This window comes from Oryctolagus cuniculus, chromosome 7 (assembly GCF_964237555.1).
Source record: "Oryctolagus cuniculus chromosome 7, mOryCun1.1, whole genome shotgun sequence".
In the NCBI taxonomy this organism is placed as follows: domain Eukaryota; kingdom Metazoa; phylum Chordata; class Mammalia; order Lagomorpha; family Leporidae; genus Oryctolagus; species Oryctolagus cuniculus.
The window spans coordinates 130,771,579-130,785,713 of NC_091438.1; the positions used below are offsets into that span (position 1 = coordinate 130,771,579).

A 14,135-nucleotide genomic window follows, 5' to 3' on the forward strand; every position below is an offset into this window, starting at 1 on the left:
TTAAATTGAACTAAGACTAGAAACTTTGATTTTGGTAGTATAACTAATTCGAAGTTTTAAAAATTGTCATTTGAGAGGTGGAAACAGGAGGGAGGGAGAGAGAGAGAGAGAGAATGAATGAATGAATTGATAGAGTGCATGAATATACTTCTGTCCTCTGATTCACTTCCCAAATGCCTACCACAGCCTGGACTAGACCAGGCAGAAACCTGGAACCTGGAGCACAATCCAGGTCTCACATGGGTGGCAGGAACCAATTACCCAAGCCTTCACCACTGTCTCCCAGAATCTGCATTGGCAGGAAGCTGGAGTCAGGAACTAGAGTCTGGGAATTAAACCTAGGCATTCTGATGTGGGATGCTAGTGTCTTAACTGCTAGGCTAAACACCTGCTCTATAATAACTAATTTAGAAAAAAAAAGTAATGCCAGCCATTTTTGTTTGGAAAGGTAGTTAAAGTTATTACTTCACTTACAAAGCTAAAATTTTTTTTAAATCATGTGGTAACAAAATATAAAGTCAGTCTGTTGTAGATTATTTCTTTTTAGGCTTCTCCCAAAATCTGCCTCTTTGGCTACTGAAACACTGACATGTACTCCTTTTTCTATATATAATACTTAAAACTTGCATGCTTCCCAAAGGAGACAGTCCTGAGTTTAATCTATTTTCTGTATCAAAAAAATCTAAGACTTTGAGTGTAGTTCCCTTTCATCAGATCCCAGGGTGGCTTCTTGTGGTTTTTAAACCTATAAACCAAAGATGAGTTATCTGCATTCTATATATCTAACATACAGTGGTGGAGAAGGTGTAGGATAGCAGCATTAAAAGCTATCCATTCAGAAAAGAGGATAAAGGGAGACTCTTAATAGGTAACAGTCCATGTCAGTTACAAAATTCTGCTGGTTGCAGTGGCAGACTCTGACACTGACAGTGAAAATTCTTTGATTCTGCTTTTTTGGGGAGATTTGGAAGAAATGGACATGTATGTCCAAGAATCCCCAGAAGTGTGTGCTGAGTGTGCCCAGGGAGCTCTGGTGAGTGCTGCAGGGTGGAGTGAGTATCCAGGGTGACATACAGGTAGGGCATGGTAGATCTCTGTTTAGCAGAAAGGAGAGTATGATCACCTCTGTTGGTGTAATCACACTCTCACCTCCTCTCTCTTTTTTTTTTTTTTTTTTTGACAGGCAGAGTGGACAGTGAGAGAGAGAGACAGAGAGAAAGGTCTTCCTTTGCCGTTGGTTCACCCTCCAATGGCCGCCGCGGCCGGCGCGCTGCGGCCGGCGCACCGCGCTGATCCGATGGCAGGAGCCAGGAGCCAGGTGCTTTTCCTGGTCTCCCATGGGGTGCAGGGCCCAAGCACCTGGGCCATCCTCCACTGCACTCCCTGGCCACAGCAGAGGGCTGGCCTGGAAGAGGGGCAACCGGGACAGAATCCGGCGCCCCGACCGGGACTAGAACCCGGTGTGCCGGCGCCTCTAGGCGGAGGATTAGCCTACTGAGCCGCGGCGCCGGCCTACCTCCTCTCTTTCAAGGTGATCAGTGCCTGGGTGTTAGCCCACAGTGGGTGCAATACTCATCTGTGCTGCCATATAGACTGCACAAAGTCTGGGCGTTCCTCAGCCTAAGCACCGATCCCATTGCCGTGACCCACCCTAGGCAGTCAGGGAGCTCTGAGCCTGTGGAGATGCTCACATTGATTATCCAGATACCCACCTAAACCCTGTGCCCTCTTGTGCTATCACAGAGTTCCCAAGTCTCATCACAAAGCTCCCACAGTCAGGGGGTACAGAAGATCCATTTCCCCCCACCCCCCACTAGCCTGTCCAGTCCACGGAGAGTCAGAGATGTTCCCAGAGCCATCTGCTTAGGTGGTTTGAGCCCCAGAGCCTGTGATTTGTTGAGAGGCTAGGGGCACCTCAGTTTCACGTGATTGCCTTTCCCCCTGTCAGTCCTCCCAGCCAGACTCAAAGTCTGGGGAATGCAGATTTTTCTCTCTGCTAGAATCTCTGAATCATAATTGTGTACAAGAGCTGCTGGCTGAATGTTGCCTTCTTCCCACCAGTTGCCAGGTGCACACACCCGAGCTGCTGCTGCCGGTGCTGCTGCCAAATCAGTGTCTTGTTCTGGCTGGTTGCTGGGCACACTCACCAGAGCTTCTACAGCTGTTGCTTATACTCAGAATGGCACCCTCCCTCTCTCTGCCAACTGCCATTGTCGGGGGAATGGGGAGAAAGAGACATGCCCCCTTTTTTTTTCACTGGGTCAGCGGGTGCCCTATCCCTAAGGTTTGACTCACACCACAGTCTGCCTCTGGTTATATCACCAGTGGCATGGGCTGCTGCAGTCAGTTCTCACGTCACTCTCCAAAGCTGATACTTCCTCTGGCTCTCACTGCTGGGCTCTTTTTTTTTTTTTTTTCCTTTAAGATTTTTATTTATTTATTATATTTTTGAAAGGCAGAGTTACAGAGAGAGGAGAGACAGAGAGATCTTCCACCCACTGGGTCACTCCCTAAATTGCTACAATGACTGGGGCCGAGCCAGACCGAAGCCTGGAGCCCAGAGTGTTTTCTGGGGTTCCTATGTGGGTGCAGAGACAGTTGGGCCATCTTTTGCTGCTTTCCCAGGCCATTAGCAGGGAACTAGGTGGATTGGAAGTGGAGCAGCTGGGACTTGAACCAGTGCTCATATGGGATGCTGGCTTTCAGGAGGAGGCTTAACCTGCTGGGCCACAATGCCTGCTCCAGATTTATTGTTTTGGTGCCATGGAATCTCCAGCAGTCTGAGGAAGCCTGTGACCCTTTCTCAAAATAATATTTCAAAATTTATAAAACACTTAAGGTTACAAAGGAAACCAGTTCATTGTATTAAAGTATAATTATCAAAATATTAATTTTGAGATAGTAATATGTGCTATAAATTAGCACATTAAAAATTTAGTGGCAAGTTTAAGAAAGTCATGATTTTAAAATAGTAAATGAGTTTATATGAAATACTGATATTTCTGCAAAATTTATTACTTGTTGTAAATGTGTGATTTTTATTGGTGACAAAGTTACAGATGCTGCTAAAACTACTGTTATTTGTTACCTATTTCATAATTAAAGGAAACAAGAAATTTCACTTACACGTCAGTGGAAATAAAGAATTTATTTTTCCCCATCCAGGTTCTTCAATGACCTCTTTTAGCTTCTAAGGGAATGGTGGGGTGGCTCTGATGAGGCCATTCAGAACAGCAGTTTTTGGGGAAAGATTACACCATTCAACACTGCCTTCTACTACTTCAACTACTTCAGTTTGGACTTCAGAAACGCTGTTTTTTCAGCCCTACAGGCCTTAGAATTTTGCAACTTTTGACTTAAATTGAAGGCCATAGGCAGATAGGACCCCCCCCCCTTTGCAAATCTGTGTTTTCTCTATCTCTCTAACACTTATCAAAGTTTCTCTTGTATAGCTTTTATTTTTTTTTAAATATTTATTTATTCATTTGATAGAGTTACACAGAGAGGAGAGGGAGAGGGGGAGAGAGAGAGAGAGGTCTTCCATCCGCTGGTTCACTCCCTAGATGGTTGCAGTGACCAGAGCTGTGCCAATCTGAAGCCAGGAGCCAGAAACTTGAGTCTCCATGTGGGTGCAGGGGCCCAAGGACTTGGACCATCTTCTGCTGCTTTCCCAGGCCGTAGCAGAGAGCTGGTTTAGAAGTGGAGCAGCCGGTAGTTGAACCGGCGCCCATATGGGATGTAGGCACTGCAGGCGGAGGCTTTACCTGCTATGTTACAGCACCAACGCTCTTGTACAACTTTTGAGTAGTGAGCAGGAGCCAATACATACCAGCATTCTTAACTTGCTGTGTTTCTTTTTTGCTTTAAAATTTTATTTATTTATTTAAAGATTTATTTATTTATTTGACAAGCAGAGTTTCAGAGAGGCAATGCGAGGGGGAGGGGAGAGGTCTTCCATCCACTGATTCACTCTCCAAATGGCCACAGTGACCAGAGCTGGGGTGATCCAAAGCCAGGAGCTTCCTTTAGCTCTTCCATATGGGTGCTGGGGCCCAAGGACTTGGGCCGTCTACTGCTTTCCCAGGCCATAGCAGGGAGCTGAATTGGAAGTAGAACAGCTGGGACTTGAAGCAGCACACATATGGGATGCCAGCAATGTAAGCTGCAGATTTACCTGCTATGCCACAGCTTCTGCCCCTAAAATTTTATTTAATCTATTTGAAAAGGCAGAGTGACATAGAAACAGACACCTGAGATAATGCTGCATCACTTCCTAAATGTCTGCAACAGCTGGGGCTAAGGTCAGTCCAAAGCTCAAAGCCAAGAACTCAATCGTGGTTTCCCACGTGGTGGTAAGAACCCAACTACTTGATCCATCACCGGCTACCTCTCAGGATGGGCATTATCATGAAGTTGTACGGGAAATGGAATGGGGACTTGAATATCTCATATCCCAGGCACTCTTATATGGTCTGTGGGCATCTGTAGTGACATCTTAACTACTGCACCCAACACCCATCCCAGAGAGTGTCTTGTTTAAAGTTCCATTATTTTTATTATGTTAAGGTTTATTTATTTGAAAGAGTTACAAAGACAGGGGGAGAGAAAAGAGAGATCTTCCATCCAGTGGTTACTCCCCAGATGACTGCAACTGCCAGGGCTAAGCCAGGAGCTTCATCTGGGTCTCCCCCATGGTTAATAGGGGCCCAAGTACTTAGACCATCCTCTGCTGCTTTTACAAGCCTTTTGTAGGGAACTAGATGGAAGTGGAGCAGCCAGGACATGAATTGGTGCCCATAAGGGATGCTGGTGTTGGGGGCAGAGGCTTTATCCACTGTACTGCCACAGTGCCATCCCCAGTTTCATTATTTATGTCATCCTGCTGCCACATCCCAAATTCTGTATTGGGAATTGAATTCACCTGCTGATAGAGACTCTGTCATAGTAGTTAAACATATAAAAGTCTGGTAGATAAGCAGTCCAGGGCTGGAGTGGTAGCTTCACAGACTGGTTCACAAAGAAACCAAGAACCCAGATTTCTTCTTTCTCCTCCCATATCTTCTCACTGTGTGGTTTCCATTTTCAAGATCACCTATTGATCTGAAGTGACTGCTAGAACAATAGTTATTGTCCACATTCTAGAGAGCAGAAAGGGCAAAAGGCACAGTGCGATTTGAGCAAAATTGAGGTGTATTCCTAAGGAAGAAGATAAGAACAGATGGCTCTCTGCCATAGCCTCCTGCTTAAAGTTGCCTTGGGTACGGAGACACTGTAACAGGATTGATAGTACATATTGATCACCAGAGATACATATGGTCAGAAGTATCCAAGAATCATTGCTGTGATAATTACAAGAACTTCTTCTGAGGTCTCAGTTGCTCAGTAGTATTTCTTTGTGCCATGAGATCTTAAGATGAAATGTTGGGGCCGGTGCTATGGCATAGCAGGTAAGGCTGCTGCCTGCAGTGCTGGCATTCCATATGGGCACCGGTTTGAGTTCCAGCTGTTCCACTTCTTATCCAGCTCTCTGCTATGGCCTGGGAAAGCAGTAGAAGATGGCCCAAGTCCTTGGGCCCCTGCACCCATGTGGGAGACCCAGAAGAAGCTCCTGGCTCCTGGCTCCTGGCTTGGGATCAGTGCAGCTTCTACTATTTAGGCCCTTTGGGGAGTGAACCAGCAGATGGAAGGTGTTTCTCTCTCTGTCTCTGCCTCTCTGTAACTCTGCCTTTTTAATAAATAATAAATCTTTGGGTGGGGGGTGGAGATGCATGTCAAGTGCCAAGAATGAAGTGGGAAGATTCAGTAATATTTGGGTCACAATATCATTACCCTTATTATTATTTTTTTTTTATTTTTATTTTTTTGACAGGCGGAGTGGACAATGAGAGAGAGAGACAGAGAGAAAGGTCTTCCTTTTTGCCGTTGGTTCACCCTCCAATGGCCACCGCGGCCGGCACACCACGTTGATCCGATGGCAGGAGCCAGGTGCTTCTCCTGGTCTCCCATGGGGTGCAGGGCCCAAGGACTTGGGCCATCCTCCACTGCACTCCCTGGCCACAGCAGAGAGCTGGCCTGGAAGAGGGGCAACCGGGACAGAATCCGGTGCCCCGACCAGGACTAGAACCCGGTGTGCCGGCGCCGCAAGGCGGAGGATTAGCCTAGTAAGCCGCGGCGCCGGCCCTCTTATTATTCTTACTCCTTTTATTTTCCTCTTACCTCCTTTTGGGGAGCCAACACTCTATACTTATTGTCTTCTCCTTTTTGATAGTGTGAAATTAAAAACTCTGTGAATAAGTCTTTGCATCTCGTTTGGAATTAAAGCATTTGCAGAGAGAGGCCAAGCAATATGCTAAAATATCATTGAGAGTGTTTCATAAAGTAGGATTAGAGCCTCTTCCCTTTCTCTTGATATGAGATTGTTTTGAGGTATTATTTCTTGATGCTCTTTATCTCTTCAAAATTTAAACTGATGGCCGGCGCCGTGGCTCAATAGGCTAATCCTCCACCTTGCGGCGCCGGCACACCGGGTTCTAGTCCCGGTTGGGGCGCCGGATTCTGTCCCGGTTGCCCCTCTTCCAGGCCAGCTCTCTGCTATGGCCAGGGAGTGCAGTGGAGGATGGCCCAGGTGCTTGGGCCCTGCACCCCATGGGAGACCAGGAAAAGCACCTGGCTCCTGGCTCCTGCCAGGATCAGCGCGGTGCGCCGGCTGCAGCGGCGGCCATTGGAGGGTGAACCAGCGGCAAAGGAAGACCTTTCTCTCTCTGTCTCTCTCTCTCACTGTCCACTCTGCCTGTCAAAAAAAAAAAAAAAAAAAAAAAAAAAAATTTAAACTGAAAAAATTCCTTATGGAACTTCTATTAAGCAGTAGATGATATCTTAGATTTAAGAACTTAAGACCATAAGTTCTTCATGTCCTGCTGTCTCCCACAAATAGCATGTTCTTTTTTTCTTTTCTTCCATCTTCTCATTCTTCTCTGCTGCTCTAGAAGAACTATTTGTGTTCCTGTGTAATGCTACCTGTCAGTCGCTGCTGAGTCATACATAATTTTTTCACATTTATAAAGGACTTTCATCCTGTGGCTTTTATGCTGTTGAGTTCTCTTTTTTGCGTCTTCCTTTTAGCTTTTAACAAATGTTTTAGCTCATATTAACTTGTTTGAAGACATGCATATGCACACCTTCATTGGACAGTCACTATTTCAGTCACGAAAATTTTTTCCTGTAAGGAGCAGAATATTATGCAACAGAGATTAAGATAGTTACAATTCTGTATAAATCTTATGATAGAACTATTTATGCTGTACTACAGGAGCAAGATCTTCATTTAGGTTATGAGATGGAGGATGGGAAGAGAAAATTGACTCTACTTTCTTTAGGGGGAGATGTTTGAGTTGAGTCTTGAAGAAGCAAAAAAAAAAAAAAAAAAAAACACCAAAAAAAAAAACAAAAAAAGGAAGACAGTCTAGGAGAGTGAGAAGGAAAGGGAATTCCAGAAAAGAAGGCTGTTATTCTTTATCTAATTACTGTGTAATTTTTCAGGTAACTTGCATCTGGTATAGTATTAGGTAGCATCAGAAGTCCTAGATTGGCCGGCGCCGCGGCTCACTAGGCTAATCCTCCGCCTAGCGGCGCCGGCACACCGGGCTCTAGTCCCGGTCGGGGCGCCGGATTCTGTCCCGGTTGCCCCTCTTCCAGGCCAACCCTCTGCTGTGGCCAGGGAGTGCAGTGGAGGATGGCCCAGGTGCTTGGGCCCTGCGCCCCATGGGAGACCAGGAAAAGCACCTGGCTCCTGGCTCCTGCCATCGGATCAGCGCGGTGCGCCGGTCGCATTGCGCTGGCCGCGGCGGCCATTGGAGGGTGAACCAACGGCAAAAGGAAGACCTTTCTCTCTGTCTCTCTCTCTCTCACTGTCCACTCTGCCTGTCAAAAAAAAAAAAAAAAAAAAAAAAGAAGTCCTAGATTATAGTCACTTTTTTTTTTTTTTTTTTTTTAAGATTTATTTATTTAAAAGGCACAGTGACAGGGAAAAAGGGATACAGACACACACACACACACACACACACACACACACACAGATCTTCCATCCGCTGGTTCACTCCCCAGATGTCTGCAACAGCTGTGGCTGGACCAAGCCAGAAGAGCTAGAAGCTAGGAACTCCATTCAGATCTCCGCTGTGGGTGTCAGAGATTTGAGCTATTGCTGCTGCCTCCTAGGTATATTAGCAAGAAACGGGTTTGGAAGCAGAGTAGCTGGGATTTGAACCACAAGCACTTTGATATGGGATGTGGATGTCCCAGGTGGTGGCTTAACCCACTGAACCACAATGCTGACCCCTGGTCACTCTTCTTAATGGGAGGTGGGGGCTAAACAGGGATGAAGGTAGAAAGCTTAGGTATATGTTGTAATTATGCACATGAAGCAATATGTTTAATGCTAAACAGAGGTTGCAGTTGCTCTAGGAATATAGAGAAGGATTAATGAAAGCTATAAAGTAGTTGAAAATGTGGAGTTTAGATTTAGTAATAGAAAAAGAGTCATTGAAAGTGTTTGGGCTTGGGCTTGCTAACCATGAAAGTGGCACTTTTTTTTTTTTTAAAGCTGTTCTTTTTTTTTTTTTTTTTTTAAATTTATTTATTTTAGAGGTAGAATTACAGAGAGAGGGAGAGACAGAGAGAGAGAGGTCTTCTGTCCGCTGGTTCACTCCCCAAATGTCCGCAACAGCCTGAACCGGTCCCATCAGAAGCCAGGAGTCTTAAACTTCTTCAAGGTCTCCCTCAGCAGTGCAGGGGCCCAAGCACTTGGGCCATCTTCTACTGTTTTCCCAGGCCATAGCAGAGAGCTGGATTGGAAGAGGAGCAGTTGTGATAGAAACCGGTTGTTGGTTCTGCAGGCAGAGGCTTAGACCACTATGCCACACTGCTGGCCCCAGTAGCACTGTTTTCTTTTGGAGTATATGCATGGGCTGGAGGTAATTAAGTGGAAGGGGTTGTAAGAAATCAGTCCTGGAGACCAGCTAGGAAGCTCTTGGAATGAAGTGAGGACAGAGGGCCTGACATTTCTTAACCAGATTTTTATAACAAGATTCCTCAGAGCTTCCCATGCTGTTTTTAAATTTACCAGCATCTGTTCTCTTACACAAGTGGATTTCTGTCATCACCATCCACTAATAGGTTTCTTTCTAAAGTTACTGATGATCTGGCCAAATCTAATGGTTGTCTTTTTGTTCTCCAATCTTAATGTACAACCATTGCAGCCACCAGCTCAAGTACCATCAAAGGAGGCATTTTTGGTTTTACTACCAAGAATGTAGAGTTTAATTAATTGTTTTGTTTTTTTTTTTTTTTAAAGATTTATTTTATGTATTTGACAGAGTTACAGAGAGAGGTAGATCAAAGAGAGGTGTTCCATCTGCTGGTTCATTCCCAAATGGCCACAACAACTACAGCTGGGCCAGGCCAAAACCAGAAGCCAGGAGCTTCTTCTGGGTTTCCCATGTGAAGAGAGTTGGGCCATCCTTCGTTGCTTTCCCAGCCACAATATTAGGGAGCTGAATCAGAAATGGAGCAGCTGGGACTTGAACTGATATCCATATGGGTTGCTGGCTCCGCAAGCCAGGGCTTTAACCTGCTGTATCACAGCACTGGTCTGAGTTTAATAAATTTTAAAAAAAACACCAAGTTCCCACTTTTTCAGTTTTTAGAAACATTTTATTGAGTACTTAAAATCTGGTCTCGTAGAACTTAAGAATATAAGCACAACAGTGGGATAATTCTTTCATGTGATGTCTTTGAAGTCCAGGGACCCTTTTCTTTCCAGTCTATTTAGATCTTAACTTTCTTTAAGGCTTAGCTGAAGTTTGCCCTCTCTACCTCTCAGGGCTAAAGTGCATGCTGAGCCTTTATAGTACCCAGAGTTTAAGTTTGTCCTTCCATTCAGTCTTCTGTTGTGTCTGATCTTCCTAATTGTTCTCTCAGTTCCTGGAGGAGAGGAATCTTATCATACTTCCTGTTTGTATTTTTTTTTACCTGAGCATAACTCTGTGCACATGTGTAATTATAAGTTCTTGTTAAATATGTTGTAACATGTTTTAAGTACCTACTTGTTATATATTTATTTTTAAGTGATGTTTTGAATTTGAGAGGCAGAGAAACAGCCAACAGATGGAGACAAATAGAACTCCCATCTGCTCATTCATTTCCCAGTGTCTGTAGTGACTGGTGGTGGGGATCGGAGTTGGGGACAGTCAGGAACTCAATCCATCTCACCCACATGGGTAGCTGGAATCAGGAGCTGGAGGTAGGATTGAATCTAGGCACTTTCATATGGAATGTGGGTGTCTTAACCACTAGGCCAAATGCCTACCTGTTGTACATTTACATTATATTGCAGAGACTCTGATTATTGGCTCTGGAAGGGAACAGAAGTAAAAATGCTTTTAAGTAGGGGACATCTGTAATAACAGTTATATTCCAGTTTGGAACATGCTTTTATGTTAACCTTTTTTTTTTTTTTTTGACAGGCAGAGTTAGAGAGAGAGAGACAGAGAGAAAGGTCTTCCTTCCATTGGTTCAGCCCCTAAATGACCACTATGGCTGGTGCTGCGCCGATCTGAAGCCAGGAGCCAGGTGCTTTCTCCTGGTCTCCCATGCGGGTGCAGGGCCCAAGCACTTGGGCCGTGCTCTGCTGCCTTCCCGGCCACAGCAGAGAGCCGGGCTGGAAGAGGAGCGACCAGGACAGAACCGGCGCCCCAACCGGGCCTAGAACCCGGGGTGCCGGCGCCACAGGCGGAGGATTAGCCTAGTGAGCCGCCATTATATTAACTTTTAAAATACATTTAACTGTCTACTCTGGGAATTTGAACAAAATAAAGCTCTACTCAGTGGAGGCTTTATTGAGGCAGATAGGATGACAGCATGGTATAATAGCCAATGCTTATTGAATGAAATGTGAATAATAGCAACTACTATTATTGCTGTCACCACCAGTAGCTAACTTTTATTGAATACTTAGTATTTGCCTGGCACTGTTCTTGATACTTTATATCAGTGAAGTGTAGGTACTATTTTAATTATCATTCTCATTTTATAGACAATGTGTGGTAGAAGAATTACTGAATTGCATATCACGAAATCCAGGCTCTGTTTTTATTTCTGCTGTTGGACTGGGAGAGCCTGTGACTTGACTGAACCATAATTTTCAATTGATGGGATTAATATCTAGGTTGCTTTCTCCCTTTTTAACATTGTGTGATCTCTAAATTATCCTTTCTTCTTTTTTTAAGATTTATTTATTTGAAAATCAGAGTTACACAGAGAGAGAGAGAGGTCTTCCACCCACTGGTTCACTCCCCAGTTGGCTGCAACTGCTGGAGCTGTGCTGATACGAAGCCAGGAGCCAGGAGCTTCTTTCGGGTTTCCCACAAGGGTTCAGGAGCCCAAGGACTTGGGCTGTCCTCTGCTTTCCTAGGCCATAGCAGAGAACTGGGTTGGAAGTGGAGCAGCCGGGATCCCAGGGATACCAGTACTGCAGGCGGAGGCTTTACCTGCTACGCCACAGCACCGACCCCCCTGTCTTCTTTTTCTACAAGTTCTTACAACTTAACTAAATCTTAGGAACAAACATTTCTGGCTGAGATTGTAGAGTAGCATGGTAAGGTGGTGGTTTCCCCCTACCCCCACGCCCCATCTCTGAAGGTGCTATAGAGAGTAATTTAAAGTTCAGGTTTCAGAAAGATGTGTGCAGTGGATTTGAGGAATTTGAGAAAGTGAGACAGAAAACTGAGATTAGAATATCAGAAAAACAAGACAACATTACTCTCTTTAATGGCCATACAAATAGAATCCTGATGGCTGTCTCTAGATTTATAATTGTTATTTCTTAATCTAGTTTACTTTATAGTGAGTTATTCTCCTCCTAAGACACTTCTAGACTAATATTATTAACTAATACTTACTGAATGTTTTTTCTGCAATATGTGTTATCACATTTAATTTTAAAAGTAATATTTTAACTATAGGTACTGTTATTGTTTCTTTTTAGAGATGAGAAAGCTGTGATTTAGAGATTAACATAGTTCTGGAGCTAGTGACTGCTAGAGTAGTACTTGAATTCTGGTCTTCCCTTACTTCAAAGCCTCTGCTCTTATGCCTCTTCATTGTCTTGTGCCTCCTAGAAGTTCAGAGCCAACACACTTCTCAGGATGTTTTTTGTTAGGAACCATTTGGACTGTGGGGCCTATTTGGGGTTTTCTTGGGCACAGTTGTTTTCTTTTGTCCAGGATACCTTGCTTTCATTTTGCTTTCTTTCCCAGTCTTTTCATTCTTCTCTACTTGATTGTCAGGGTCACTGTTTCCTGTTTCTTTGATTCTAGTATTGAATGGCTTGTGTCCTCTGTTGAAAGTTAACATTTCAGTGTGTATTCTGTACTATTATCTTCAATTCTTAGAGCAGCTTACCACCTTTTTAGAATATATGCTAACCTGGCAAATTTTGTTTTCTTTCTTTTGAGTAGTAATTGTTTGACTTTTTCAGCCTTGGAGAGAAGAACATTACAGAATCTAAATTGCCCAAGCCTGTCCTTGATCTTTTAATTTTAATGCTCCTTTTCTTGGTGATCATTTGTATATTTAATGTCTTATATCCTATACTGCTAGAGCTTTAGTTTTCCTAAGCTTGTTGCCTTGTACTGCCTATTCTTTTCTCTTGCTCATCAGTGTCCTTGACTTTGCATTCCTCTTTTCAGTCTACTCCCCCAGCTAGCTTGTCTCCTTGCTATTCTTGTCTACCCTGCTTTATTCTTCCTACCTCCCACCTGCTCAACTCTACCTTCTTTCTTCCGTGCAGATTCCTGTGCCTTTTTCTCAATTACTTCTCTGCCTCCAACTTACTTTTCAGATTTCTGTGTATTACTTCTCTAAAATTTGTGTAAAAGAAATGTCAAATGTATAGTGTTTTTAAGGACTTGTGTTGGTGGGGAAAGAATTGGATTGCATTCTTAGTACTTCATATTAAGATCTTGTTGCAGATGTGGATTGACGTCTGAATTACTTTGTGTATATATAGTGTTCTGTATTCTAACCAGGTTTAAATCCAAGTTTATTATGTTTTGGAGAGGAAAAATTTAAAAAGATTGGAAGTATTGATCCCTTAACTATTTGTTTTGGTTATTAACATACTCAATCTTTTTCCTCCAGATTTAACTCAGGCTTTCCCTCACTCTGGAACTCCTAAATTGTGAATGTTGGATATTTTGAGAAGCAGGGGTTCTTTCCTTGATACTGACTAAGGAGTCTATTTACCTTCAGGATGACATCTGAACTGGAGAGCAGCCTAACATCTATGGACTGGTTACCACAGCTCACCATGAGAGCAGCCATCCAAAAATCTGATGCTACCCAAAATGCTCATGGAACAGGAATTTCTAAGAAGAATGCACTCCTTGACCCAAATACAACTCTGGACCAGGAAGAAGTCCAACAGCACAAAGATGGGAAACCTCCATACAGTTATGCCAGCCTCATTACATTTGCAATTAATAGCTCACCCAAGAAGAAGATGACTTTAAGTGAGATTTACCAGTGGATTTGTGATAACTTCCCATATTATAGAGAGGCTGGCAGTGGTTGGAAGGTAAAGGTTTTATTTACATTACTACTTTTATGCAGTAAGCAATGACTATAGTATTGATTTTTCTTGAAAAGAAAGCTTTGTGGAGGTTCAAATATTTGAAGGTAAACTTCTAATTGCTAGTCATTTTTAGGATGTGAGAAATTAAATGCTTATACTTTAGGGGAATAACTTATTTTTGGTAGACTTAGTTTATTAGAGCCCTATGTTGTAGGAATGACACAGTATATAATAAGTGCAGAGATTATGCAGGATTCATTGGAAAACAATACCTTAGAGATCAGGTAAGTAGATACATTGTGTCTAAGGGAAAAAAAATAGCATAGTACTGCAACTAGTACTGTACTCATTGTCTAAGCTTTTTTCTTTTTTTTTAAATCCTTATTTTGAAAGAATTTTAGCTTTGTATAAGAATTAACAAAAGTAGGAGAGAAGGTTCCCATATATGAGGGGTCTTCAAAAAGTTCACTGGAAAAGTTTATAAAAACTGCATGGATTTCAAAATTTT

The 14,135-nt window shown here is 43.4% G+C and overlaps 1 protein-coding gene across 10 annotated transcripts in view; it reads left to right on the forward strand.

Annotated features, from left to right (window-relative positions):
- Positions 1-14,135, forward strand: part of FOXJ3 (forkhead box J3) — a 157,983-nt gene that overhangs the window by 54,777 nt on the left and 89,071 nt on the right. For 6 of the 10 annotated variants that reach the window (XM_051856634.2, XM_070078649.1, XM_070078646.1 and 3 more), the window contains exon 3: positions 13,306-13,630. The exons of 1 other annotated variant lie outside the window; for it this stretch is intronic. In XM_051856634.2, the coding sequence (XP_051712594.1) occupies positions 13,306-13,630 (325 nt within the window). Of the gene's footprint in view, positions 1-13,194; positions 13,631-14,135 lie in introns of all 10 variants that reach the window. 3 more of the 10 variants (XM_070078651.1, XM_070078647.1, XM_070078648.1) reach the window with 1 other exon arrangement.